At 42.2% G+C, this 25,560-nt stretch overlaps 1 protein-coding gene across 3 annotated transcripts in view; it reads right to left on the bottom strand.

Moving 5' to 3' along the window:
* Nucleotides 1-25,560, bottom strand: part of MORC2 (MORC family CW-type zinc finger 2) — a 53,341-nt gene that overhangs the window by 19,966 nt on the left and 7,815 nt on the right. For 2 of the 3 annotated variants that reach the window (XR_010825563.1, XM_066979099.1), the window contains exons 3-12: nucleotides 25,333-25,367; nucleotides 24,770-24,838; nucleotides 18,162-18,252; nucleotides 16,309-16,417; nucleotides 14,902-15,061; nucleotides 14,708-14,819; nucleotides 13,255-13,380; nucleotides 6,081-6,160; nucleotides 1,073-1,155; nucleotides 59-144 (exon numbers count right to left, since the gene is read on the bottom strand). Coding sequence is in view for 2 of the 3 variants with exons in the window: in XM_066979099.1 (XP_066835200.1) it covers nucleotides 59-144; nucleotides 1,073-1,155; nucleotides 6,081-6,160; nucleotides 13,255-13,380; nucleotides 14,708-14,819; nucleotides 14,902-15,061; nucleotides 16,309-16,417; nucleotides 18,162-18,252; nucleotides 24,770-24,838; nucleotides 25,333-25,367 (951 nt within the window). In the remaining variant the exon portion in view is untranslated. Of the gene's footprint in view, nucleotides 1-58; nucleotides 145-1,072; nucleotides 1,156-6,080; nucleotides 6,161-13,254; nucleotides 13,381-14,707; nucleotides 14,820-14,901; nucleotides 15,062-16,308; nucleotides 16,418-18,157; nucleotides 18,253-24,769; nucleotides 24,839-25,332; nucleotides 25,368-25,560 lie in introns of those variants that run through there. The other variant, XM_013198972.3, reaches the window with a different exon arrangement.

Here is a 25,560-nt window from a genome sequence, read left to right as displayed (position 1 = left end):
AGAGCATGTGGAGTGAACAGGCTGAGAAGATCAGAGCTTTCAACTGCCTTTTACTCACCGCTGCTTTGCGTCCTTAATCCTTTTCTTTACATCAGCCTCCCGGCGCATGGTTATTGCAGAGTTCTGGACTTGACGTAATGTCACCTGCCAATAGGTATTTCACAGTGAAACTCTGCTGTGAAATTCATGAAATTAACTCACTTCTACATTTTTTCCCCTTCAAAAGATCTCAAAGAATTCACCAGCTGTGGAGGACAATAATTAGCACACCAAAACATTTAGGGTAGCACCAGTTGCTGCCTTGGTTAAGTAGCTACACAGCTGCTTGGAAGAAAACATCCAAATGCAACTAAATGTCTAATGTAACTAACCACAGGGTAAAGGGTTGGACACAAAATGAAAATAGATAGACTACTCAAATGCTTTTTTTTTTTCCCCACATTAGATGTCATTAGTAAGGAAAGTAATTTTATGCTAATATCACCTGCTGGCACTTCCCACAAATCCTCTTTCTACCTAGGTGCTGGCTAGGCCTAGGCCTTACCCACCTTTCAAAAAGCCCCCAGTCTCAGCACGGGAGCTGTGGCTTCACAAGGTACCATTCAGAAGGAAACAAAGAACTCTCTAGCAACAGCTTGAGAAAACTTAAGAGCAAACTGCAAGGGCAATAAGAGAGAATAGCCAAAAAAAACAATTTTACTTCTGTTCAAATACTTAACATTCACCCGGACTCTTCAGAGAACATAAAATATAGCACCTTCACAGTAAAACTCAAACAAGGCATCGCCTTCCCACCTGATAGTGTATGCAGTATGCATGGGAATGTCAGCATGCTTCTCGCTCAGACTGGAAAATATACACGTTTAAGCATGTCCTGTGGTGACGACACCACACAATTGCCCGGGACTGAACACTGCTGACAACTTATCTCCAACAGAATTCACCACCTGCTTCACATACCAAAGTGCTAAAAGGAGATGCTAATCAGCCAGTTCTCTGCTCCAAAAGCACAGTTCTCAACCTTCCCCCTCAATACTTAAAATCCAACTTGTTGGAACGATAGAAGTCTCACCCTAGACTCCCGTGTAAGATCCCCCCCGAGGCGCAGCTCAAGTGCACGAGCTTTACTCTCTGCTTCTCGAGCCTTCTCCTCCGCTAAAACACAAGGAGAAAGAACAGTATTAACCGTTTAGTACAGACATCTTATCATCGGGCATTCACCTGAGGTAAGAGATTTCCAAAGACAGGATTAACATATACAACGGAGAGATGAAAAAGTAGCATAAAAAGGTACAGAAGAAAATCTTACATATGAGAGGATACCATTGACAAGCCATCTTAAACTTGATCAGCAGTCACAGTCAATACTGGCATAATGGCAGCACTAAACTCTGCCAAAGTACATTTATGGGAAGGATCTGCATGAAAGTTAGTGAGGAACTGGAAAGAATAAGGATATAAGTGTCCCTGCCTGGTCTGCACAGAAAGTGCGAAAGCTGAGAAACTCACACATTGCCTTTTCATTGGCTCCACAAGTAAATTACCTCTTTGTAATTCTTTTTCAAATCTGAACTCAGTTTTTGTTTTGTGGCAATAATCCTGGAAATGTGTGCATCTTTGATATTCACTAAGTTTTGCCTGGAGAAAAAAAAATATCTGTGCTATACACAAAATAGGACAAAGAAAACCTACCACTATGTCTGATTTTCTTTACATGCCCAATGTTCATCACTTAAATTTCCCTTCCTGCCTCTCTTCCATACTACCACCAAGACTATCTGGCAATTGGTAAACGCCATCCTATATCACTTTACATTCATTCCAAAAATTTCATTTTCAGCAGAGAAATTCCTTCCTAAAATGGAAACACAAGCAGCTTTGTTAAATTAGTGTACTGGGTCTGGCTGGGATGGAGTTAACTTTCCCTGCAGTGGCCCATATACTGCTGTGCTCTGCACTTGCAGCTAGAACAGCCCTGATATTTCACCAGTGTTTTGTCTATTACTGAGCAGTACTGGCACAGCACCAAGTTTCTCTCCAAACCTCCAGAAGCCAATATTCTGGTGGTAGGCAAGAAGTGGGGAGGGGACATCACCAGGGCAGCTGACCTAAACCGAGCAAAGAGACATTCCATACATTTGATGGGACTCAGCAATAAAAGCTAGGAAAGCGGAAGGAGAAAAGGGGGCTCTCATTATGAAGATATCTGTCCTCCCAAACAACCAATATACATTTTGAGGCCCTGCTTCCCAGGATGTGGGCAAACATTGCTTGTTGATGGGAAGAGTAGAGAATAATTATTTTTCCCTCTGTGCTTTCGTGCAGCCTTTGCTTGTTGTATTTTTTTCCTTCTTCCTCTTCTCTTTAATTAAATCATTCTTATCTCAACACCTGAGGTTTTTTGTTTGTTTTGTTTTGTTTTCTTTCCAGCACACTTTCTTCTCCTCCTCTTCTTCTGAGGATGGGTAATGAGAGAGTAGTTGTGGTGGAGTTTAGCTGCCCAGCAAGGTAAAGCCATCGCAATTAGCAACCCATATCTTGCATCTGCATGCTCTCCCATCCAAAAGCACATTGGCTACAATCCTCTAATACATAATATACAATTCAACCCTCTAATATACAATACACAATTCTCCACTATATCCTCTCAGGTTAGAAGGCTGTTGTGCTTACAACTGTATTGACGAAGAACTATTTGTTTTGAGCACATAAACTTTCTCCAACCCATACACTATGAGGTCATGGTAAACGTGTACTGACAAGTAATGCCTTACTTGTACAGGGAAAGTTAGAGCCTCCAGCTCCAGCTGCCACCTGTACTGAAAGCACCGCCAATCTCAGTCTGACATTGCAGCTGTTGATGCAAGACTGATATTACTGCAATACTCCCTGTGTCAGCTTCCAAGAGCAGAAATTTCCGAGAGCAGACTAAGTGACGCTGCAGCCTTTATGAATTGTAGATACTTCTACCAGAAATAGACAGGTATAGAAAAAAAAGTATGTGTGGAAATATTTATGTGCAAGATCACTAGAAGAAAAAGCAAAGCACTTGTTAAGAATGGCACATACTGGCAAGCATAGACATGATTTGGAAATAAAACCAGTATGCACTGAGGAATGGTGCATCTCACAGTAAGACGAGCAGCAGGCCTGTGCCCCAGTAACAGGAGGCTGGCAATAAGTTTCAGCACACTGTATAAGCCACTTCTCTCCCCGTTTTCCCAACAGGGAGATAGGCTCTGCCTTGTAAGATACTCAAAACAAGAAAATGAAACAGTGGAGTAGCAACTTAGCCTAAGATTTAGATGAGATACGTGAGATGAGGCAAGAGATCACACAATTGCAATTGTCTCTTAGAGACTACCAAGCCATTACACCAGTTCACAGAAAAGCACAGAGGTTCACAGTAGCTTACCAAGCAAGCAACAGCTTAACTGCACTGTGTGACAGACTTAATCACCCAAAGAGACAGCTTGGCTAAGCATAAAAACAGACTTTGGAGACAGTTTGAAACACTTACATGCATTTATGTATTCTGTTTATATCAAAGCTTGTATCATAGAAGCTGGCAAACTAAACACAACTGAGTCTAAAGGGAAGAACACAACGATGTCTGTAAGGGCACAGGTCAGACCTGTTCTACTAAAGCAGTGACAGCTGAGAAGACACATTTCACAGGGAATGATTCAATTACGAGTCTGAGCGTTGAGGCCCTAACACGCAAAAACATGTCCTAAGCCTGACAGAAAAGCATGTAGAAGCTAGAATTGGCATTCGTGTCCATCAAGGGGACAACAGACATGGAACAGCACACCAATGTTACTGCCAGTCAACTCACTGAACACTCTAAAATACTCTAGAGTAATACTAAGTGTGGAATATAGCTCAATGACTAAGTATTGGGTACCTGAATAACTCTTTACCTTTTCTGTTTGGTTGCTTTTCAAACTTCGTAAAATGATTTCTTGAAACTAGGCAATGGCAATACCTAGATGTCTCAATGCAGTACTTAATCTCCACTCAGAAATGCAGAGAAAGCAGCTGACAGCCTTTTGTAACGATCTTTACCAGGCATGGTACTTGTGTTCTGGAACAGCTGAAGAGGTCCTTCTGCTCACTAAGAGATCTGGATGCTATAGCTTATCACAAGAAGCAGGAAAAGTTGATTCTCAGGGAATAAGGAGTGTTTTTCCCTCATCTAAAATACAAGCACGTCTCACTCCTGGTCTATGATTCTTTTGGGATACCAATTCCTAAAGCCATGTCATTAACAATCATAGTTGCCTTTATTTATATATTTTTGTTGTTTGGTTAGTTTTGGTAGGTTTTGTGGAAGGGGGCAGTAGTTATTTATCAAAGTCTTATCAGTCCCTTAGTAGAGATCTACAGTATGATGGATTCCAATGCATCCCTAATAGGCAGCCACGGCACACTGAAATCAGGGGTTAGCTCAGCTGGGACCCGCTATTTCTCACAATGCACCTCTAGTTAAGAAAGAGAAAAACATAAATCTTTCCCTAGTGAAGATCCCTGTTAAGAGTGGTGTGCATCCTCAGAGAAATCATATGCTGAAAATAAGGAGAAATTAGTCTTCTCTATCAGCAGCAGAAAAAGAGCACTATGTATTAAATAGTACACTATAGATGAAACTGATTTTCCTAAAAGCAAAGAAACAAGATCTATGCCATTGAAGCTGAGGTGAATGCTACAAGAATGTTTTAGTCCTGAAAGCTTTGTTTTCCGTAAGAACTGATTACATAATCTGATGTCTGCCTTGAGCTTTCACCACCATGTTCAAAGCCCTTTGTTCAGCACCCACCTCACTATTGGGGACAGGGAGCTAGCTCTGGTGATGAAGCTTACATTTACATGCCAATAGCCGTTTCAGTAATGGTATCCGTTCTTGGCACTGGGACACTGAATGGCAACATTCTTCACTGTCAAGACTCGAAAGATCACTTTTTAAACAACATGACGGCCTCATGGACTGCTGCAAAAAAGAAATCTTACCAAATCACGATACTTGTACCTTTCTGAACAGAACACAAGTGTATGCTGAACACCTGCATTGTCTATAGGACGCAAACTAAAAAATAAATTCATCTATGAGGACTGAGGCACAGGATAAATTGCTTAAACCCTATAATTGCCAGTCTTTCATGTCAGACTGTAGAAGGAAAAAAGGAAGAAGAGGAAACACAGCAATTTACATAATTTCCTTTTATTGCTTTTGGCATTGTCAAAATTGCACTGCCCTTTATGGCTACAGAGGTTGAATGTGGCACTGTCATTTTCTGACAGCGATCCATATCTGATCTGATCCCATGTAATGTACCTAGAGCAGCTCTTATGAAGGGAGAGGTCACTGCAACATCAAGTTTATTTAAGAAACCAGAAAACATAGGTTAACATGTCGTACAAGTTCAAGATTCCTTGTTCACTATGGGTTTTCCCCAACATGGGTTGGGATGACTGATTTGTATGCTAAATTTATGAAATTTAACAAAGATACACGCTATATACATGTTTATGTTATTTCTATATCCTGAATGTCCAATACTGTCAAATCTGGTTTCTCCTGAGGACAAGACATAATAAGAAGGGCAGACTAAATGCACAAAAGGTAGTCTTGAAGCAAGAAAAAAAAAATCAACACCCAGATCAATCACTATATATCAGGTGAGAGAATAAAAATCTGTGTTCGTACAATTGCCTCTAGAAGAAAGAAACAGAGGGAGAAGAGAACTAAAAAGCTAAAGATATGCAAAAAGGTGAGAGCAGAACAATGGGATAACAAGTAGGCGAGGCTTCAGGTGGAGCAAGCAGAGAGCTGTGCATTTAAAGGGTTATTCTGTACCTGTATTCCCTATAGGAAGTGGTATTAGGGAATTATGTAAATTTCCTCCATTGCATGGAAGCAAGTCTCAATTGCCTGTAATCACTGTAATAACTAACTGCCTGAGCAACCACCGTGATCACAGAAACAAGCAATCCAGGTCATATCCAGCAAAATAGCCTCTTTTATTCCTTTCTTTTGCTACAGCAAAATCAGGATGTGCATGCAGAACCCAAAGACTCACCTATCCTTGCCATATGCTCTGCTTTCTTCACCTCTTGCTCTGCACGGGTCTTGAAACGATTTGAAGTATATTTGTACATCCTGTGATGATCAAAACTTAATTAGCAATCTCAGCAGTAAGGTCAAACCAAGATTTCATCACTGTATTCCTGGAGAATAAGATCTTCACATTCTACTGTACTTTTTTCAACAGACTGAATAAATGAAGGAAGTTTACATACCAGTAACTGCGCATTTTGGGGAGTACTTAGGACATACCTTTAAGTCAGAGATGTTTTAGCTGTAGCTGCAACCACAATACCCCCTTCTACATTATCCAGTGGAGGTGCAACATATGCCATATTCTTGGAAGAAATCCCCAGGTTAAGGGGAACAAGTTCAGAAGTGAAAAAGAGAACGGAACATATTTATAAAACTTCTCCAAAACCTCCCATTCTACATAAACACCCCTTCCTTTCTCCTGCAAATGGCCATCTACACATGCAGTTTCACAGTTCACGTCTCTAAGCAGGGCTAGCTCAAAGCCTTTAAGTAGTATAGGAATTGTATGAACACAGCTTCAAGCTGCAGCTTCAAAATTTCAGGACATTACCATATGCTACACATGTGACTCACAACCTTGTAAAGTGTGTTTGATTTGCAGTGACTTGTTTTACCTTCCCTGTAGCATAAAATGCCAAATGCAGATTGCAATCTAACTATGACTATTGCAGAGTAAAAGAGGCAAAAGCTCATGAGTATGCGTCACTTCTACGTAGAGATGTATAACTGGGGAAAGAGATGACACCAAGGATGATCAGAGCCTGCAAGAACTCAAGCCACCTTGGACATAAGGTTTTGGAAGTATCCAAAGGAAAATCCTGTCTAAAATACATTTTTATGGAGGGGAAAAAAAAAAAAAAAAAAGTCTCCAGCATTTAGCCAAAAGTAAAAGCCACAAAAATGCTGTTTTTACATATGGGAAAATGTAAGGACTTAGAGCTTGATTGACCAGCTCATTAAAGTAGGAAGAAGCACATTTAAGTCCCAATGAGATAAGATTCCCCCAAGTGAAATATAGTCTATCAAGATCCATGAGAAATCACCTTGCACAGATGAAAAAGATTGGTTATATATGTTTTTGTGGGTTAGCACCTATGTGCTCAGATGTCAGAAACAGTCTAACAGAAATCCTTTATTCTCAAATCCAGTAAACTCAAAACACAAGCACAGTCCACTTAAATACATTTCTGCATCTAGTAAACTCCTTCGCTGCTACTCATAAGGACCTCCTCATTGCAGATAAAGCAGACGCACACTAACTCTTCCAGAAAATCACCCAATAACCAGGAGATGCAGAGTAAGGTTTTGTGTGGCACAGTCTCTTCAAATCCACTTAAAAGGTGATTTAAGCTACCTGGAGCAAAGAGTCAGAACATACTCTCAAAACCAGAACTACCTTCAACATGCTGGCGTAATTACATTACCTCATCCACATCCTGCCTTACTTTGCTGGGTGGGAGGGAACAGGGTGAAGCTGAATTATCTCAACACACGCAGCTCTTAAGACAGAGAAGTACCTGAGCATGACCACAGACAGACTGCTTTAGAAAGTGAGGTACACCTCACCTTTCCAACAGGACACACAGAGCACAGCTGTGGAACAACCCAGAGAGGCAGTGAAGGATGTCATCCCAACTCTATGCCCTCCTCCCTAGTCCTACTCCCCGTACGAGCTTCAGGTGCCTGCAGGAGTGTTCAATATACCAAAAGCAAACCAAGGACCACTGGAACTCAGATCTGGTTCCAGATAAACTGTCCCAGAGACTAACCATTTCAAGAAAGAAGAAACCAGCCAGCCATTATGTTTCACTTTAGTTTCCAATGCCAAATGACTTTGGCCACAGCCAGGAAAGCCGACATTTAAATGGTCTGGAACATCATATCTAGCAAAGACATATGTAAGACCGATAGACAAGAAATCCAGATGATATGATAGCAAAACATATTCAGCCGTCTTCAAAAGGTTCTCTACAATCATCCTAGAGTGCCCTCATAAAAGTAAACTCCTTGCACATGGTTCAGTAACACCTGGTTCACAGTAACAGCCAAAGAAAGCAAAACAGCACACACTACTACTGCAGCCACCAACACCAGATGTCTGCTGTGATCACTGGCCATTCGAACGGCTTCCATATAAACTGACATGCAAAACTGCCTGCCTACTTCTAGCTGTACAGCCTGCACTGCTGAACAAGTTCCAACAGCAACTGTGGGAGGAAGCAGATGAAGTAACCCTTTAAGAGATGAAAGCAGCTTCCAGGGAGTCTGGTACTGTGGTATCATGCCTACAAATGCTGCTGAATGATTTGCACAAAACCAGCCTGCTCCTGACTCCTGGACATTACAGGCTCCCGAAAGGTTTTGAGAAGTTGGTCCCAGTTGGTCCCAGCCCACATGGGTTCATGAGGGGTAGGTCCTGCCTAACAAATTTGATTTCCTTTTATGATAAGATCACCCATCTAGTCGACCAAGGGAAACCAGCTGATGTGATCTTTTTGGGCTTCAGCGAAGCTTTTGACATGGTTTCCCATAGGATCCTACTGGACAAAATGTCCAGCATAACAGCTAAACAAAAACATCATGTGATGGGTGAGCAATTGGCTGACGGGCAGGGCTCAAAGGGTTGTGGTAAATGGGGCCACATCAGGCTGGCGGATGGTCACTAGTGGGGTCCCTCAAGGCTCCATTTTAGGGCCAGTCCTCTTCAATGTTTTTATAAATGATTTGGATGTAGGACTAGAAGATGTTTTGAGCAAATTTGCTGATGACACCGAACTTGGAGGAGTTGTAGACTTGGCTGAGGGTGGAAAGGCCTTGCAGAGAGCTCTGGACAGATTGGAGAGCTGGGCAAACGCCAGCCACATGAAGTTTAACAAAAGCGAGTGCCAGGTCCTGCACCTGTGATGGGGCAACCCTGGCTATACATACAGACTGGGCAATGAGACGCTGGAGAGCAGCCCCGCAGAGAAGGATCTGGGGGTTGTGGTTGACAGCAAGTTGAATATGAGCCAGCAGTGTGCCCTGGCAGCCAGGAGGGCCAACCATAGCCTGGGGTGCATCAAGCACGGCATTGCTAGTCGGTCGAGGGAAGTGATTGTCCCGCTCTGCTCCATGCTGGTGCGGCCTCACCTCGAGTACTGTGTGCAGTGCTGGGCACCACAGTACAAAAAGGATGTAAAACTGTTGCAGAGTGTCCAGAGGAGGGCAACGAAGATGGTGAAGGGCCTAGAGGGGAAGACGTATGAGGAGCGGCTGAGGTCACTTGGCCTGTTCAGCCTGGAGAAGAGGAGGCTGAGGGGAGACCTCATCGCAGTCTACAGCTTCCTCGCGAGGGGGAGTGGAGAAGCAGGTGACCTATTCTCTGTTATCACAAGTGATAGGACCCATGGGAACAGTGTTAAGCCGAGGCAGGGGAAGTTTAGGCTGGACATCAGGAAGAGGTTCTTCACTGAGAGGGTGGTCGCACTGGAACAGGCTCCCCAGGAGTCACTGCACCAAGCCTGTCTGAATTTAAGAAGCGATTGGACTGTGCACTTAGTCACACAGTCTAAACTTTTGGGTAGACCTGTGTGGTGCCAGGAGTTGAACTTGATGATCCTTATGGGTCCCTTCCAACTCAGGATATTCTATGATTCTATGATTCTAAGCCTTTCACTGATCTCTAGCAAAAGGTAGAAGATAACTGGAGCTCTTCTGGGAAGAGAAACTACTTCCTCCATGGTCTTGGATATCCTGGATATCTTGGATATCCTTTCACCTGAACAGTAAGGTCGTATTAGTAATTGACTATACAACCCACAGAAACATAGCTTCCAGAAAGAACAGTGACAAAAGGACAATAAGTGTCCTGCTCAAGAGACAAGCTGTTATTCCTGATGAAGAACACTGTAACGGCAGTAAAACCTGGATTTACACAGTAAAGGCATTTAAACACGCTAAATCCGGTGACAAATCTCCATTCTTTGTTCTCTAACACCAAAAAATTAACCTGCAGACAAGCCACTGTTAAATGCTTTTCCTTCAGAGATGAAGACAAGCTGACTTGCAATCCTACAAACAGGAGAGAACACACTGCCTCCTGAAGACAATCTTCCTAAGCAGATCTTGCAAGCAGAATGCTGTACCTACCAAGACCTGATGTAAAGCATAAAATGATCACTTCAAACAGAAGAACACCTAGCCAGAAGTTCACCAAGAGGGATGTAAAAAGACTACACTCAGGAGTCACTCCTTAGATCAGCATCAAGTAATGCTCTTTGCATGGCAAGCTGGTTTATAACGGACTTTCTTATAAATCCAGGAATATAAATGGATAGATGTGTGTTTATGCTAATGGATGAATGCCATTGCAACACAGTAGTTCACTAGCCTTTAATCAGGACATAAAATTAACAATCAGGCATCATGACTCTTCCCCAAAGATGAGCAAATAGCCCTTACATATAAACACACAGCAAACCATCTCTTTGGGCTGTCATCCAGGAGAACCTTCACTACCTGCTACACATTTGTTTGCTGGACCAAAAAAGTACAATACTAATCTGGCATAGACTGGACAAGCACTACAACAAACAGCTATGCTGAAGCACAGAGCTGCACTGCAGCATTAACTGAACTCTAAAGGAATGCCTTAACATTGGTATGCGCCCCCTTTGTGCACCTATACAAACCAGAGTCATTTTGTAAGTTCAGGAAAGCAGTGTTAAACTACAGAACACTCAAAACCCAGTAAATAAATGGGGATCCATGACCTCTGGCTTCAACTCTAAAGGGAAAATCCAGGGCACAAGCACCTTTTCAGCAGGTTGGTAGAAATAAAAATCCCCAATAGATGTAAAAACAGTAACTACAATCTAAGAAAAGACTAATCTATTGTTTTTCCTTAAGCAGGCCCCTCAAGAGCAAGCCACCTGAGAGAAAATAGGCTCTACTAAGGTGTCTGAAGGTAAGAGATCAATTTTCACAGCCTGTCCATGGCATAAGGTGGATGCCTACCAGAAGGGCTGTACTGGCTCCCACAATGAAAGTTTTAATGTGTCATCCCAATGGACATGCAGCTTCTGGAATCCATGCCTGGCATTAGGAGCACGATACAAGAAGAAAGCAGTTTGGACATTTTCTTCAAGAAAGGCTATAATTGCCCCATGTCCACAAAGATCTACACTGTGTTCTATAAGGCAGCCTTGTTTGGAGTCTTTGCTTCTGAACTGCAGAAGTGGGTATTTTAAATGTAAATGTCTTTCCAGCTGCCACATAGCAATATGTTATTCCCAAGAAAAAAAATGAAAAAAAAAAAAGAAGAGCAGAGAGAGAATTGTACAGAATTGGTGATAGGGATCCAGAATAGCTGATGCTTAAATTGTCTAAACAGTGACTCTTTTCAACAGAAAACAGTCCAGTGGCTTTGGATGGAACTGAATCAGTCTTATCCCTCCTCAGGAATCAACTACTGACCATTTGCAAAAAGAAGATACTGAAGCAGATCAACATCTGGAGTGAGTTGGTATGCCAGTATTGTCATTACAATGCTGGCAAAAAATACGTAGTGAGGACATCCTGTCTTTGAGTCTTGCAAGAAGCTGGTCTCTGATGAGATAAAAACTTGTGCCCTCTTTTGCTTTCCCTTGCATAGTACTGTTTTGGACTGTGGCAATTGATGAAGTAGCACATGCAAGATACTCTCAACCCAGCGAACCACGATTTACAGTGTCAAGTCATGCTGTACCAAATTGACTGCCTCTGAAAATGAAACGACTGACTATTTTGACAAGGGGAGAGCAAGGGATGCAATCTCCTGTGACTTCTGTGAAGTTTGATACCACTTTCCAAATTTTAATTTAAGAAGCTGAGTAAGTATGAGCTTGACAGGCAACAGCCAACATTGCTTCACTAAGGGCAAATCACACCTCACAAATCACCATAGATGGGATGATAGCACTGGTGGATAAGAGAAGAGCAATTGATATCATCTGCCTAGACTTGTACAAAGCATTTGACACTGTCCTGCATGACATCTTTGTCTCTAAATTGAAGAGACATGGATTTGATGGATGAACCACTTGGTGGGTAAGGAACTTGGCTGGATGGTCACATTCAGAGAGTTGCGGTCAACAGCAAAATGTCCAGCTGGAAACCAGTGACAAGTGGCATTCCTCAGGGGTCAGTATTGGGTCCGGTGTTATTGGGGAGAATGGACTGAGAGCAGCCCTAAGGAGAAGGACCTGGGGGTGCTGGTTGACGGGAAGCTCACCATGAGCCAGCAATGCGTGCTTTCAGCCCAGAAAGCCAACTATATCCTGGGCTGCATCAAAAGCAGCGTGGCCAGCAGGGTGAGGGTAGTGATTGTCCCCCTCTGCTCTGCTCTCATGAGACCCCAACCTGGAGTAGGGTGTTCAGCTCTGGGGCCCCTAGCACAAGAAGGACGTGCACCTGTTGGAGCAAGTCCAGAGAAAGGCCAGATGATCAGAGGGATGGAGCACCTCTCCTATGAAGACAGGCTGAGGGAGCTGGGGCTGTTCAGCCTGGAGAAGAGAAGGGTCTGGGGCAACCTTATGGCAACCTTCCAGTACCTAAAAGGGGCCTACAAGGAAGCTGGTGAGGAACTCTTTGTCAGGGAGTGTACTGATAGCACAAGGGGTAATGGTTTTAAACAAAAAAAAAAAAAAGGTAGGTTTAAATTAGATATTTGGAAGAAATTCTTTACTATGAGGATGGTGAGGCAACTGGTACAGGTTGACCAGAGAAGCTGTGGATGCCCCATCCCTGGAGGAGTTTAAGGCCAGGTTGGATGGGGCTTTGAGCAACCTGGTCTAGTAGGAGGCGTCCCTGAACATGGCAGGAGGGTTGGAACTAGGTGGTCTTTGAGGTCCCTTCCAACTCAAACCATTCTATGATTCTGTGTTTACTTTTAAAGGGAGACAAATTGCACAAGCTACTTTTGATTTACAAAAGCATTAGATTTTCCATTATCTTCCTGTTTTTCCATGATGTCAACCCCACATCCTATAATCTTGTGATCTGTTTCTGTGGCTTTAACATGGAGTTATGCAGGATACACACAGAGAGCAAAATGCTAAACCTCTTCTGTAAGGAAACTCCTGCACACATATGCAGACTTCCAGTCTAACACTTACCTTGGCTTGTACAAGCAGCAGGAAAGTCGCTTGGTTTGTACTTTGTGTCCGTTTATGAATATCCTCATTCTAGGATCAATATAGAGCACAGCAGCGTAGGCACGGAAGGAACGGCGCTCAGGCTTTCTGTAATAGATGGATGTTTACAGATATTAATCAGTTTGTTCAGCATTTCACTGCAGGACTACCTGGAGACATTCTCCCTATTATATCCACATACCTCAAAGATGACCCCATCAACTTACCACCCGAATAACCAATGTCTTATTTGTCAGAGTGCTCATCCTTGTCCCTCCTCTTTCCTTCACAATTTTTCCCCTTAATTATTCTCTGCTTAAAAAACAGCCATCACATACTACTGTCATAGTCTCGTCCTCTACCCAAACCAAATGAACAAGTTTCTCTGTTGAAAACATTTGTAAGATTCTTATTTCCCAAGAAACTGCTACCCAGGTTCCAAATGACCAACAGAATCACCTCCCCACACTACTTTTCACTATCCTGTGACATATCCTGGCACCTATTCAGCAGGATTCACACCTCATTCAGTTGTGTTACCATGTCATCTCACAGGCATCTTCTCCAAAACATGCCAAAGATATAACCTACCTCTCAACAAAGAGAATGAGGTTCTTTCCATTTTAATCACCCTTCAGGTAAATTAAATGAAGTTCTTCTTTTACTTTTTCAGCCTGTCTTCTGCAGTGATTTCCTACCAAGCTGTGTACTTTAAATTCTGTTACAAAACACTACCATAAATGCTGTTACTGTACACATTACTGTAGCTTGAAAAGGCTGTTCTGAATACAATTAGATAATAAAAGTCAAATCTATGAACTGGACCACTTAACACTAACTGCCCCGCTTGCTAGCGCATTCTCTTGCCCTTGAGTTAGTTAGGAGCATGCTCCAACAGAAACTGCACTGAACAAACACAGAAATAGCATCACATGGAAGAAGCAGCTCCTTCCATTCATCAGTGGTAATCATGAAAGCTCAGCAGCATGCGCAGTGCAGGTCAACGAGGCTGACCTGCACAGAATATTTTGTTGCCGTTCATTTAATCAAATTGAACATCAGTTTGACAGTGGCACAGAGTCATTACCAGCTGCCATCCTGACAAAAATATCTTTGACTGTAGAAAATTAAACCTATAGCTGAGGGCTTCCTCCCCTTAATACAGATAATTAAAGAAGGGTATTGAGTTTGCTGCTTTGACTAAGCTGAGACGAGTCAAGGCAGAAATTCACAACAAACACACAAGCATAACATCTGTGAGCTATTTACATGCATGAACTCCAAATTGCTGAAGAACTAAAGAACGTCTAAATTCTCCTACTCACCACAGAAAGAGAAGCTTTGAAGAAAACAAACATATGCACACAGCATATAGCTAAACCCCAAAATATAGTTAGATCAGAATCCAAGGGCCTGTAACATCAGTCATACTTACGTTCCCTCTGGGGGTGTTTCTGCCATCTGAATATCTTGGAGGTCAGAAGTCACATCCAGCTCTGGTTCTCCATTATCCATTAGCTTGAGGTTAAATATGATCACCAAGGTGCCTAAGCAAGCAAGAAGTTGATCAGGTGAATCCCACCCAAACCCTCAAATTCCTTGCCCATGACCAGCACCAGAGATACATACCTTTCTCACCACGGATCTTATTGAACTGCTCCATCACTTGCTGTTCTGATTTGAAAGGGGAATACTTGTAGATGAGCTCTGTCTCAATAGCAAACTTCTCCATGTTGTCAGTCACAGGCTCTCGGCTCTGTGCATTCCAGGTGGGCAGTGGAACAATGACCTGCAAATAGCATTACACCAGGAGCAATTCAGACCTACCCACTCCAGTCAGCCATTTACGTGAAACGAGGTTGAGCAGTAGCCCTTCCTAACTTGTCAGCGGTTTGCACAACTGTCAAATGCTCAAGGACCTTTCTTTTCCAGCCTCCAAGTTACTTTTCTAGAACATCTAGTCTTATATGAAACCATTTCAAAGTAATCTGTGTGGTTTTGGCTGCTCAATGTTAACACAACCAACATCATTTTTACCTCTTGTAATAACTTTCATCTAACAGTAAAAAAAAAAAAACACAAGTTTTGCTTCTTAAAAAAAAAAGCATCAACCTCTGTGCTCAACTCTTCTCTTGAACTGAAGAATTGTTCTTCGCTTATTTTTCTGATTTCATTTTTTCTTCTTGGTAGGATTCTAACAAGATTGGCTTTGTGTTGTTTAGAACATGAACAAAGATAGAATTACAGACTGCAACTGTGTATCAAGGACAGCAAGTCCTCTCCTTATTTTAGAAGTAAGCTCAAACCAAAACTTCTAGCTCCAGAGGCACTATGGGAACTACATTGCTGCTAGCTAGCCACTAACAAGCACTGCTCCCTCAACAGCTTTGCTGTACAGCTCCCTCCACTATCAAAATGGAAAATCCTTACATACTATCCCAGTGCGAAAACATAACTTCTCACTATTGGCTATGCCTTAAAAATACTTGCACATGAGCACAAAAATACTTCCGTGTTAAGAGTTCAGATACAGAATGGTATCTGAACTATCTGTTAAAGATATACAAGTTCTCAATAGTTAGAACCATACTGATTTATGACTTAAAGAGATGCAAAGAGATGCATCTGGAGTTTCTGACCTATGGGGAGCATCTTCAATCATACCTTTAATTCTCTACAGATAATCAAATATGAACAATAAATTTAAATACATCTCAAAATCAGATTTTGTGGGAAAGGAAAACACAAGAAAGTCTGGACATAGCCTGAGCTCAGCATAAGCAACATCAAGTGATATTAAGCCCTACAAACCCACAGTAGTTTAGAGAGACCTCTTGAACAGATTTAAAACCAAAAGGAAAAATCAGTCATGACTTTGCAGATCCCCTACCAGTGTATCCCCAAGAGAAAACCATACACTGAACAAAACATAGTGGAAATCCATACTGACACAGACTCTCTCCTTCAAGAGCTGGGTGAAGTTCAGATGAGACAGTATTCACCATATTACTTCGTTACAATATTTTATGTACAAACCTCATCAATGCCTTCTTCCTCATGGAATGTCCGTGACAAGAGAAGGCAAGTCATGGTGTTGTTTTTCTTTGTGAAAAGGATAAAGTCTTTCCCAATCCGCATGGAACCCCTGGAGACAGATTTCAGGCAGCATGTTATACTTGATGATCAATACGTTTCAGCAAATTAGCACAATTTACGCTAATTCTTTAAAAACAGACCAAGTTATGTTTTCATTCCACTATGTTCGAGTATGAGACACCAAAAACAGATTAAGATGGGTAAAAAGGCTTAAACAGCAGCTACCCTCTCTCCATCATTCCTTCCAAAAAAACATCTAAATCTGGACATTTTCACAGGAAGAAATGGAGCTCTCTAAATTCTTTCCCTAAAAGATTAACACTAATCACAATTAAAAAGTGCAAAATGGAGCTTTCCAAACTCATACTATGAAGAAAGTTTAAAACAAAGGTTTTGTTTCTAAATCTGAAAAAGTTGACAACAGTGAGATGTGATAATAACCTTCAAATATATGAGCAGAAATGTAAGTCAGTGAGATAATGAATGCAGCCTTCATTTCGCTGTACACACAAATGAATAGCAGTAGACAAGTTTCTGGGAGACAATATATTTTCCAATGTGACAGGAACATTAGCAACTCAGCAATTCAACTTATCAGCTAGCTATCACAAAAAGGACAGTCCTCCTCCTCCTAACTCTCATATTCCCATTAAGACCTTCCTTCCCAATATTCTCTTTTATCCTATCAGCCAACTCCTCCAAAAACCCTCAACAGAGAAAAATTAACATTTCATCAAAAGCTGGATCAGGGGTTCTGTCGGTTTATTTCTCTTTAGATTAGACCAATGTAATAGCAAACATCTCCTTTGCACATTTAGGCTTCAGTCTGCAATTCCTAGCTGCAATATAGTATGCCCCTCACTCAAGTTTAAGAACAGGTGAGAGTTCTGCCCTGGAAGAGCACAGGTAGAATCTGAGATCTGTCCTACACTGAAGATGGATTGATGATATCTCAAGACCCCTTTCAACCCACCCTGATTTCTATTCTCCCCCAGATATCTATTGAATCACACAGATTCTCCCACTAGGATGAACATACATCAACAAACCACATGGAGACCAGAAGCATAAGGCAGAACAGACAATCAGAGTAATCTATAAAAGTCCTCCAACTTTCTCAAACAGGTTTTACAGTTGTGAATGGTTTTTCTCTTTCATATCAAATCTGTTCCAATCAGCAAGATTTACTTCTGTTCATCTGTCACTTAAATCCCACCCCTCCCCTCATTCCTACCATCATTCCCCTTCATCTCTGTGCAATTCATAGAATCATAGAATGGCCTAGGTTGGAAGGGACCTCAAGGATCATCTAGTTCCACCCCCCCGCCATAGGCAGGGACGCCACCCACTGATCAGGTTGCTCAGGACCTCATCTAACCTGGTCTTGAACACCTCCAGGGATGAGGCATCCACAATCTCTCTGGGCAACCGGTTCCAGTGCCTCACCACCAGACAACCTTCCTAGAGAAAGGCTGCAGCACTATTTTGTTTTGATTTTACTATTTGTATGATATTGACATATTAAGGTCGTTTTTTTTCCTGCTTTCATTTTTTCCACCTGATCCATTCCCCTGAATCACTTAAATATAATGGAAGACATTGTCATCAGTTTGAACACGCTTCTCTACTCATTCTGTTCATAGAGTTCCTGCACACCAAAACACGGTATCTTTCTTTAGATTTCATCTCCAAGCGTTTTTCTGGTAAAAAGATACACACCTCCAAGCAAAAAATACGTTTGCTATCTCATCTCTAACCTCCATAATCTCACGAAGCTAGCTTTTAATACCTACGATTTCAAGCCGTTCCCATACTGCCCAATTTGAGTTGACTCCGGTGATCGCTTGGCTGATTTACCAAATTGAATAACACTGGCAGCTTCATCTGGAATGAGAGACAGGTAGCAAATCCAAAGTTTGTTTTAATATACACAGAGGCACATATTACAATGATGAATAAGTTTGTATTTAAATAGCACAGAAAGACTGCTGCAAGGAAGAGGCCTGAAGGCCAAGCCAAGGTCTTGCCCTGAAGCTCTACCATCCAGCCCCATAAGAACTACACTGGTCAATGGCACTGACATCGGAAGTTTTGTACAGATGCTGTTACGCTGACAAAAGGAGTTTTAAGTTTCAGACTAGACCAGTACCCCATCTGAACTGGGTAAAGATGTTCTCTTTTTACAAAAAAAGAAGTCAACAAGATGATCTGTTGTGTTAACCACAATTACCAATGTGCTCATAAATAAACCAAAATCCAACCCTGGGACACTGCAGCTCTGGTTCTACTAACACCACAGACTCAAAACCCCTGGTACTCGGGCATAAGTCACTAATACAGAAAGGTCTTGAATTCAGAATAAACTGAGTACATTTTCTTTATGGAGTTGAGCTGAACACTACCACCAATTACTGCACTAGTAAGACAAAAGCTATTTTTTTGCAGCAGATTCCTGGACAACTGACAGCAAGACAGCTACGAGTATAAAAGTAGTACTAGCAACTACCACAGGAAGTCAGAGCATTTTATTGGCACAGGACAAAACAAAAGGATATGATAGTTTTACAGATGAGAGGGTCTGTCATTTTTAGTTCAAGCCTTTCCATTGTTCAAGGTATAAAGCCTTTTAATATCATCCATAGGACAGAACAATTGTACTCCCTTCTGCCAAGAGATAGCAATCGTTTCACCATGGAATTTACTGGGAAAAATTAAATACAATTCCAGAGATGAGGGAACACAAAGTGCCTTAACAGGAACAATCATTCAAACAGGAAGGCTAACAACAATTACTGCCCTCAATGCACATACAAGCTGCAAGGGAGGAGGGGACAACTATTTCAAACACAACTTTTGACAGGATTGCAGTACTTCTTCCCTTTCCTCAGCCTACTAGGGTGTTTTCTTGCCAGCCAAAGCAAACATAAGATTCTCTCATATTTGGAGATCTGGACTTTTTTATTATTACTATTGTGTTAGTTTTCAAGCCTAGTCAGACAGGGGTATATGGGATATTATAAGAAGAGAATATTACTGCCCCCCCCCCCCCCTTTGCTATACTAAGAGTTGTATCAACAGCTATTTTTAAGAAAAAATTCAGAAGTCTAAAAAAGGAAAGGAGTAATTGCCTGAAGCATTTCCTCACTCAGAAAAGGTGAACATATGGTTTATCATTCAGGGTTGGAGACCTAAAGCCACCCTAAAAAGGTGATTCTTCTTGGGAAGAGAAGGATAAACAATGCCCAGAAGAAGGGACTCCTGAAGGGTGAGGGAGCTTCCCTCTCTGCTACAGTTTGTCTTTGGGAGAGACTTAGTCTTTACCCTCCTCCCAAAAACCAAGGTATAATTTATTTTTTTCCAAATTTTTAGTTAAGGCTCTAGAGGGAGTTTCACTTATAACTATTTTAGTCACACTGTGTTCATTTTGTTGTGTCTCAGAGTTACTAGACTTTAAAAATAAACTCCCTGGCAACAAAAAGAGGGTTGACGTGATCTATGCCAAAGAGACAAGAAAAAAAAAAAAAAAACAATCTGAAGGAATTCAGTGAAGAGGGCAGATTGATATTCAAAGCTCAAGAAAAGGAATCAGGTCTTGCACTAGGAGTACAACAACCCCATGCAATGCCACAGGCCGGGGGGAAAAGCGGCTAGAAAGCTGCATGGTAGAAAGCGATCTGGAGGTATTGGTTGATAGCCAGGTAAATATGAGCCAGCAGTGTGCTCAGGTTGCAAAGAAGGCCAACAGCATCCTGGCTTGTATCAGAAATAGTGTTGCCAGCAGGACTATGGAAGTGATCGTCCCTCTGTATTCAGCTCTGGTGAGGCTGCACCTTGAATACTGCATTGAGTTTTGGGCCCCTCACTACAAGAAGGACATTGAGGTGCTGGAGTGTGTCCACAGATGGGCAACAGAGCTGGTAAAGGGTCTAGAGAACAAGTCTTGCGAGGAGTCGTTGAGGGAACTGGTGCTGTAGAGAAAAAGTGGCTCGGGGAGACCTTATCACTCTCTACAATTATCTCAAAGAAGGTTGTAGTAGGGTGGGTATTGGCCTCTTCTTCCAAGCAAGAAGTGATGCAACAAGAGGAAATGGCCTCAAGTTGCACTAGGGGAGGTCTAGGTTGGATATTAGGAAAAATTTCTTCACTGAAAGTGTTGTGAGGTGTTGGAACAGGCTGCTCAGGGAAGTGGTTGAGTCACCATCCCTGGAGGTATTCAAAATAGAGGTAGATGTGGTGCTTAGGGACATGGTTATTAGAAGACTTAGCAGTGCTAAGTAAAGATTCGTACTTGATCTTGGAGGTGTTTTCCAACCTAGGTGATTCTATAATTCTAAATTAAAAAAAAAATCCTAATAAGAAACATCAAACAGCTGGGATATAGAACTGGGGGATAGAGCTGTTTAATTCTGGAGTGTTGTTCCTCCAGGACAGCAACAGAAAACCCTTCTGAATGACATGCTATTACAGTAGGCATGCTGTCTGGCACAGAGCTCACCAACTATCGCTCACAAACCAGACCTCCCCACTGCTTCTCTGGGACTGTTGTTTGAGATGCATCATGTCAGTGCAAGTAGCAACAAAACAGTATCTGCAAAGTGGCTTGCATCACCTGGGGAGACGACTCTTTTATTAAGGAGTGTAGTAATAGAACAAGGGGTAATGGTCTTTAAAAAACAAAAACAGAAAACAACAACAAGCTTAGATTAGGTATTCAGAAGAAATTCTTCACGATGATTTACTAGAACAGGAAGTCCAGAGAAGCTATGGGTGCCCCATCCCTGGAACTGTTTTAAGCCAGGTTGGATGGGGCTTTGAACAATATGATCTACTGGAAGGTTTCCCAGCACATGGCTGGGGGGTTGGAACTAGGTGATCTTTGAGGTCCCTTCCAACCCAAAACATTCTATAATTCTACGAAAAGGCAGTCACTGCAGACAGACCTGGCTTCACCCTTTCACAGAATGTTAGGGATTGGAAGGGGCCTTGAAACATCATCTAGTCCAATCCCCCTGCCAGAGCTGGAACACCTCTATCAGGTCACACAGGAACACATCCAGGCAGGTTTTGAAAGTCTCCAGAGAAGGAGACTCCACAACCCCTCTGGGCAGCCTGTTCCAGTGTTCTGTCACCCTCACCGTAAAAATGTTTGTCTCATATTTAAGCAGAACCTCCTATGTTCCAGCTTGCACCCATTGCTCCTTGTGCTATCATTGGGCGTCACAGAGAAAAGCCTGGCTCCGTCCTCCTGACACTCACCCTTTACACATTTATAAACGTTAATAAGGTCACCCCTCAGTCTCCTCCAAGCTAAAGAGACCCAGCTCCCTCAGCCTTTCCTCGTAAGGGAGATGCTCCACTCCCTTAATCACCTTCATGGCTCTGCGACGGACTCTCTCAAGTGGTTCCCTGTCCTTGAACTGAGGGGCCCGCAACTGGATGCACTATTCCAGATGTTCTGTCACCAGGGCAGTGTAGAGGAGGAGGAGAACCTCTCTCGACCTACTAACCACACCCCTTCTGATACACCCCAGGATGCCATCGGCCTTCTTGGTCACAAGGGCACAGTGCTGGCTCATGGTCATCCCGCTGTCCACCAGGACTCTAGGTCCCTCTCCCCTTCACTGCTCTCCAGCAGGGCAGTCCCCAACTTATGCTGGTGTCTGGGGTTGGTCTTGCCCTGATGCAGGACTCTACACTTGCCCTCGTTATATTTCAGTAGGTTTCTCCCCGCCCACCTCTCCAGCCTGCTGAGGTCCTGCTGGATGGCAGCACGGCCTTCCGGTGTGTCAGCCACTCCTCCCAGTTTTGTGTCATCAGCAAACTTGCTGACGGCGCGCTCCATTCCCTCATCCGAGTCACTGATGACTATATTAAACAACACTGGTCCCAGTACCGACCCTTGAGGGACTCCACGAGATACAGGACTCCCACTCGACTCCATCCCATTGACCACAACTCTCTGGCTTCTTCCCTTCAGCCCGTTTACAGTCCACCTCACTACTCGATCATCCAGACCACACTTCCTCGGTTTAGCTGTGAGGATGCTGTGGAAGACAGTGTCAAAGGCTTTACAGATATCAAGATAAACCACGTCCACTGCCTTTCCGTCATCTATCCACCCAGTTATATCCTCATAGAAGGCTATCAGGTTGGTCAGGCACAACTTCCTCTTGGTGAAGCCTTGTTGACTGCCCCTAATGACCCTCTTATCCTTGATATGACTAGAGACAATGCCAAGGATAAGTTGTTCCATCCCCTTACCAGGGATGGAGGTTTAGCTGACCAGTCTATAGTTACCTGGGTCCTCTTTCTTGCCCTTTTTGAAGGCCAGAATGACATTTGCTTTCTCCAGTCCTCAGGCACCTCTCCCAATGCCCATGACTTACCAAAGATGGAGAGGGGTCTAGCAATGACTTCCATCAGCTCCCTCAGCACCCGCAGATGCATCCCATCAGGATCCATGGACTTACAGAAGTCCAGCTTGCTTAATTGGTCCTTAACCCAGCCCTCATCAACCAAGGCAAACTACCCCTTTATTCTGACTTCATCTGCAGCCTCAGGGCTCCTCAGGAAAGCCTCTGGCATTAGGACCTTTGAGAAAGGTCCTCCTGTATTTTTGAGTCCTCCAGTTAAGCATACAACCTGAGTACAGAAAGTCATCCTTCTTGCCTTCTCCATACAATCACCCTCTGTATTCACATTATTTCTACTACAAGTACTCCATCTAACGACAACATATTCAAACAAACATCTCACATCCAAAGTATCTTTCTTATTGCGTGTAGGTAATCAGCTTAAAGCAAGATTATTTCCAGTCAACTTTTCCTTGGGACAGTAGAAAACGGGGAAGAAGCTCTGAGATCTTTCATTACCTTAACAACTACAGATACAAACCAACTATCTAAGTGAAATGACTGAGCACAGCTAGTTATTGAGGAACCAGTTTCATACAAGTTCCTATAGAGACCCAAGATTTATTTCAAAAATCCATCAACACAAGAGGAAACTTCAGTGTGCTAACAAGACTGTAGACACACTTACCCTTAGAAATATGCAGGCCACTCTTCTGACACTGGTCCTCTAAGTGTCATTGACTACGCGCAAAAGCATGTATGTGTGCTTTTAAAGAGTGCCAGAATCCCAAATACATTTAAACACTGTTTTTCACCAAAGTATGCCTTGAATACATAATATTTGAAGAAATACAAGATCTAAAAAGTAATCAAGACTTTAGTAGTTAACTGCATCCAGTAAAACGAAAGCACTTTTGAGCTCCCAAACTTCAAAATATAGCTTAAGCTTACTAGAGCTGGTATAAAAAGCAAGTTAAAGACTCATTTGCTTCTATCATTTAGATAATAGAATTACAGATTACTTCCTAAATTAGTTATAATACTTCAATCTACAAACAGTTTTTGAGTCATTAAAATCTTGCAACACCTTGAGTCCAAACAGTAGGTTAAATTTCTCAAATCTAAGTATCCTCAGCAATGACACCACTGATAATATGAGAAATCTCAACCTGAGATATGCAACATAAGATCTAGAGTTTGGTTTTCTAATTGACTCATATTTAGTCTCCCATGAAAAAGCTTAACTTTTGAACCAGTGCTATGATCTTCATATTTCCCTGCGAGATGCACTGCTTTTTAAAAATTATCTGTACTATGATGACACTGAATCCTCAAATATTTTGAAGGTTTTTTGACTCTACAGCATAAGATAGGAAGGCTGCAGTTTAAGTACAAACGTTGCCAAGCAGAGAGCTCCTCAAAGCAGGAGCTGCCATCTTCAAGATGCAAAGAAGGTGGTGTGGATTAACAGTACCGTTCAACGATGCTAAAGCATTGCAAGAAGGCTTTACTTCTGCTAGATCCAACAGTGATTTACATCAGTTCTTATGATGAGGCAGACTTGCATTTATTATATTCTTCTCATGCTCCTAAGATATTATATTATCAAATATTGATCACTACCACAACGATAATGATGAAAGAACAGAAAAATGCTTTCAAAGTCAAGCTTGAAATTTTTGTCATGGCACACTTTCATACTAGAGACAAGATAAACTAATCACTCAGCGGCCCCTAACATGCTCAGAAACCTTTTCCCTTTTCTGGCTACATTATTCTCCCTCCAGCCCCAAGGCCAACTTTGGTATGCTGGAAAACTACAGACCAGGCTGACTCATCTCTATGATGCAGCACAACAATTTTCTTAAGTTTTCTGCAAACTGAAGAGGTGAAGAGTTTGATAAGTGATACAGCGTGACAGTGAAGAGGCAGGAACACATACCCAGGCACAAAACCTCCCTCTTTCAACAGGACCAAGCTGTTAATTCAGTTTCAGCCATAAAATGAAACCTCATCTTGAAAATATAAACGTAACTTGTGTCACTTACTTGAATCCATTCCAGTTCCATCATCCAAAAAACACAGCATGAATCCACCTCTCAGGTCTTCTCGTTGTTCTATGAGAGAAGAATTATTCAATACTCCCATACAGAAATTTGAGCTTCATAAAATGGAATCAAACTAAACAGTGTTCATGAGAAAAGTAACGCAATAAACTAGACTTCCATAAACTTAGTACAGCTATGCTCTAAAAAAGGCACCTTTTTTTTTAAATAACAGAATGACTAATTTCTCCTACACTTTAACTTCTATGTAAATATATGCTACAACAGTGTATTGTAAAAGCAGGTTTCCTAAACACCCAGTACAAATTGCTGTTCACTTTGTTATCTAACCTCAGCTGAAAACTGATCTAGCATACTTGTCTGAGTCACTTGTAATGGCACTACTTTTTGAAAGTTAACAGACATCGGGGCACATGACAAAAACCAACAGGCATAAACACCTTCACTCTTATTCTACCAGTCGCAACACACATTTGCGGTCTAAATCCAAGTTTTAACTTGTGACTTGGCTGATGACATGCAATGAAGCAACAGGAGTGACTTACCAGTATAAATGTCTATTCTTGTGGCATCTGCATCTCTACAAAGCAATAAAAACACAGTCAGTATTCAAACGTCAAATAGAAATGAAGCTAAAAGGCAGACACATGCAATAGTTTCCAAGATGAACCAACTGCACAGATCAAAGTCCAGAGGCCTAGCAGGCAGCACTAACGTACAGGTAAGAAACACATTGTTCCAGTTTTTGCCTATTTGAACCCAAACTCAAATGA

The sequence above is a fragment of the Anser cygnoides genome, chromosome 17 (genome assembly GCF_040182565.1).
Source record: "Anser cygnoides isolate HZ-2024a breed goose chromosome 17, Taihu_goose_T2T_genome, whole genome shotgun sequence".
In the NCBI taxonomy this organism is placed as follows: Eukaryota; Metazoa; Chordata; class Aves; order Anseriformes; family Anatidae; genus Anser; species Anser cygnoides.
Note: the sequence above shows the minus strand (reverse complement) of the source record. Positions and strands in the feature narration are given on the sequence as shown.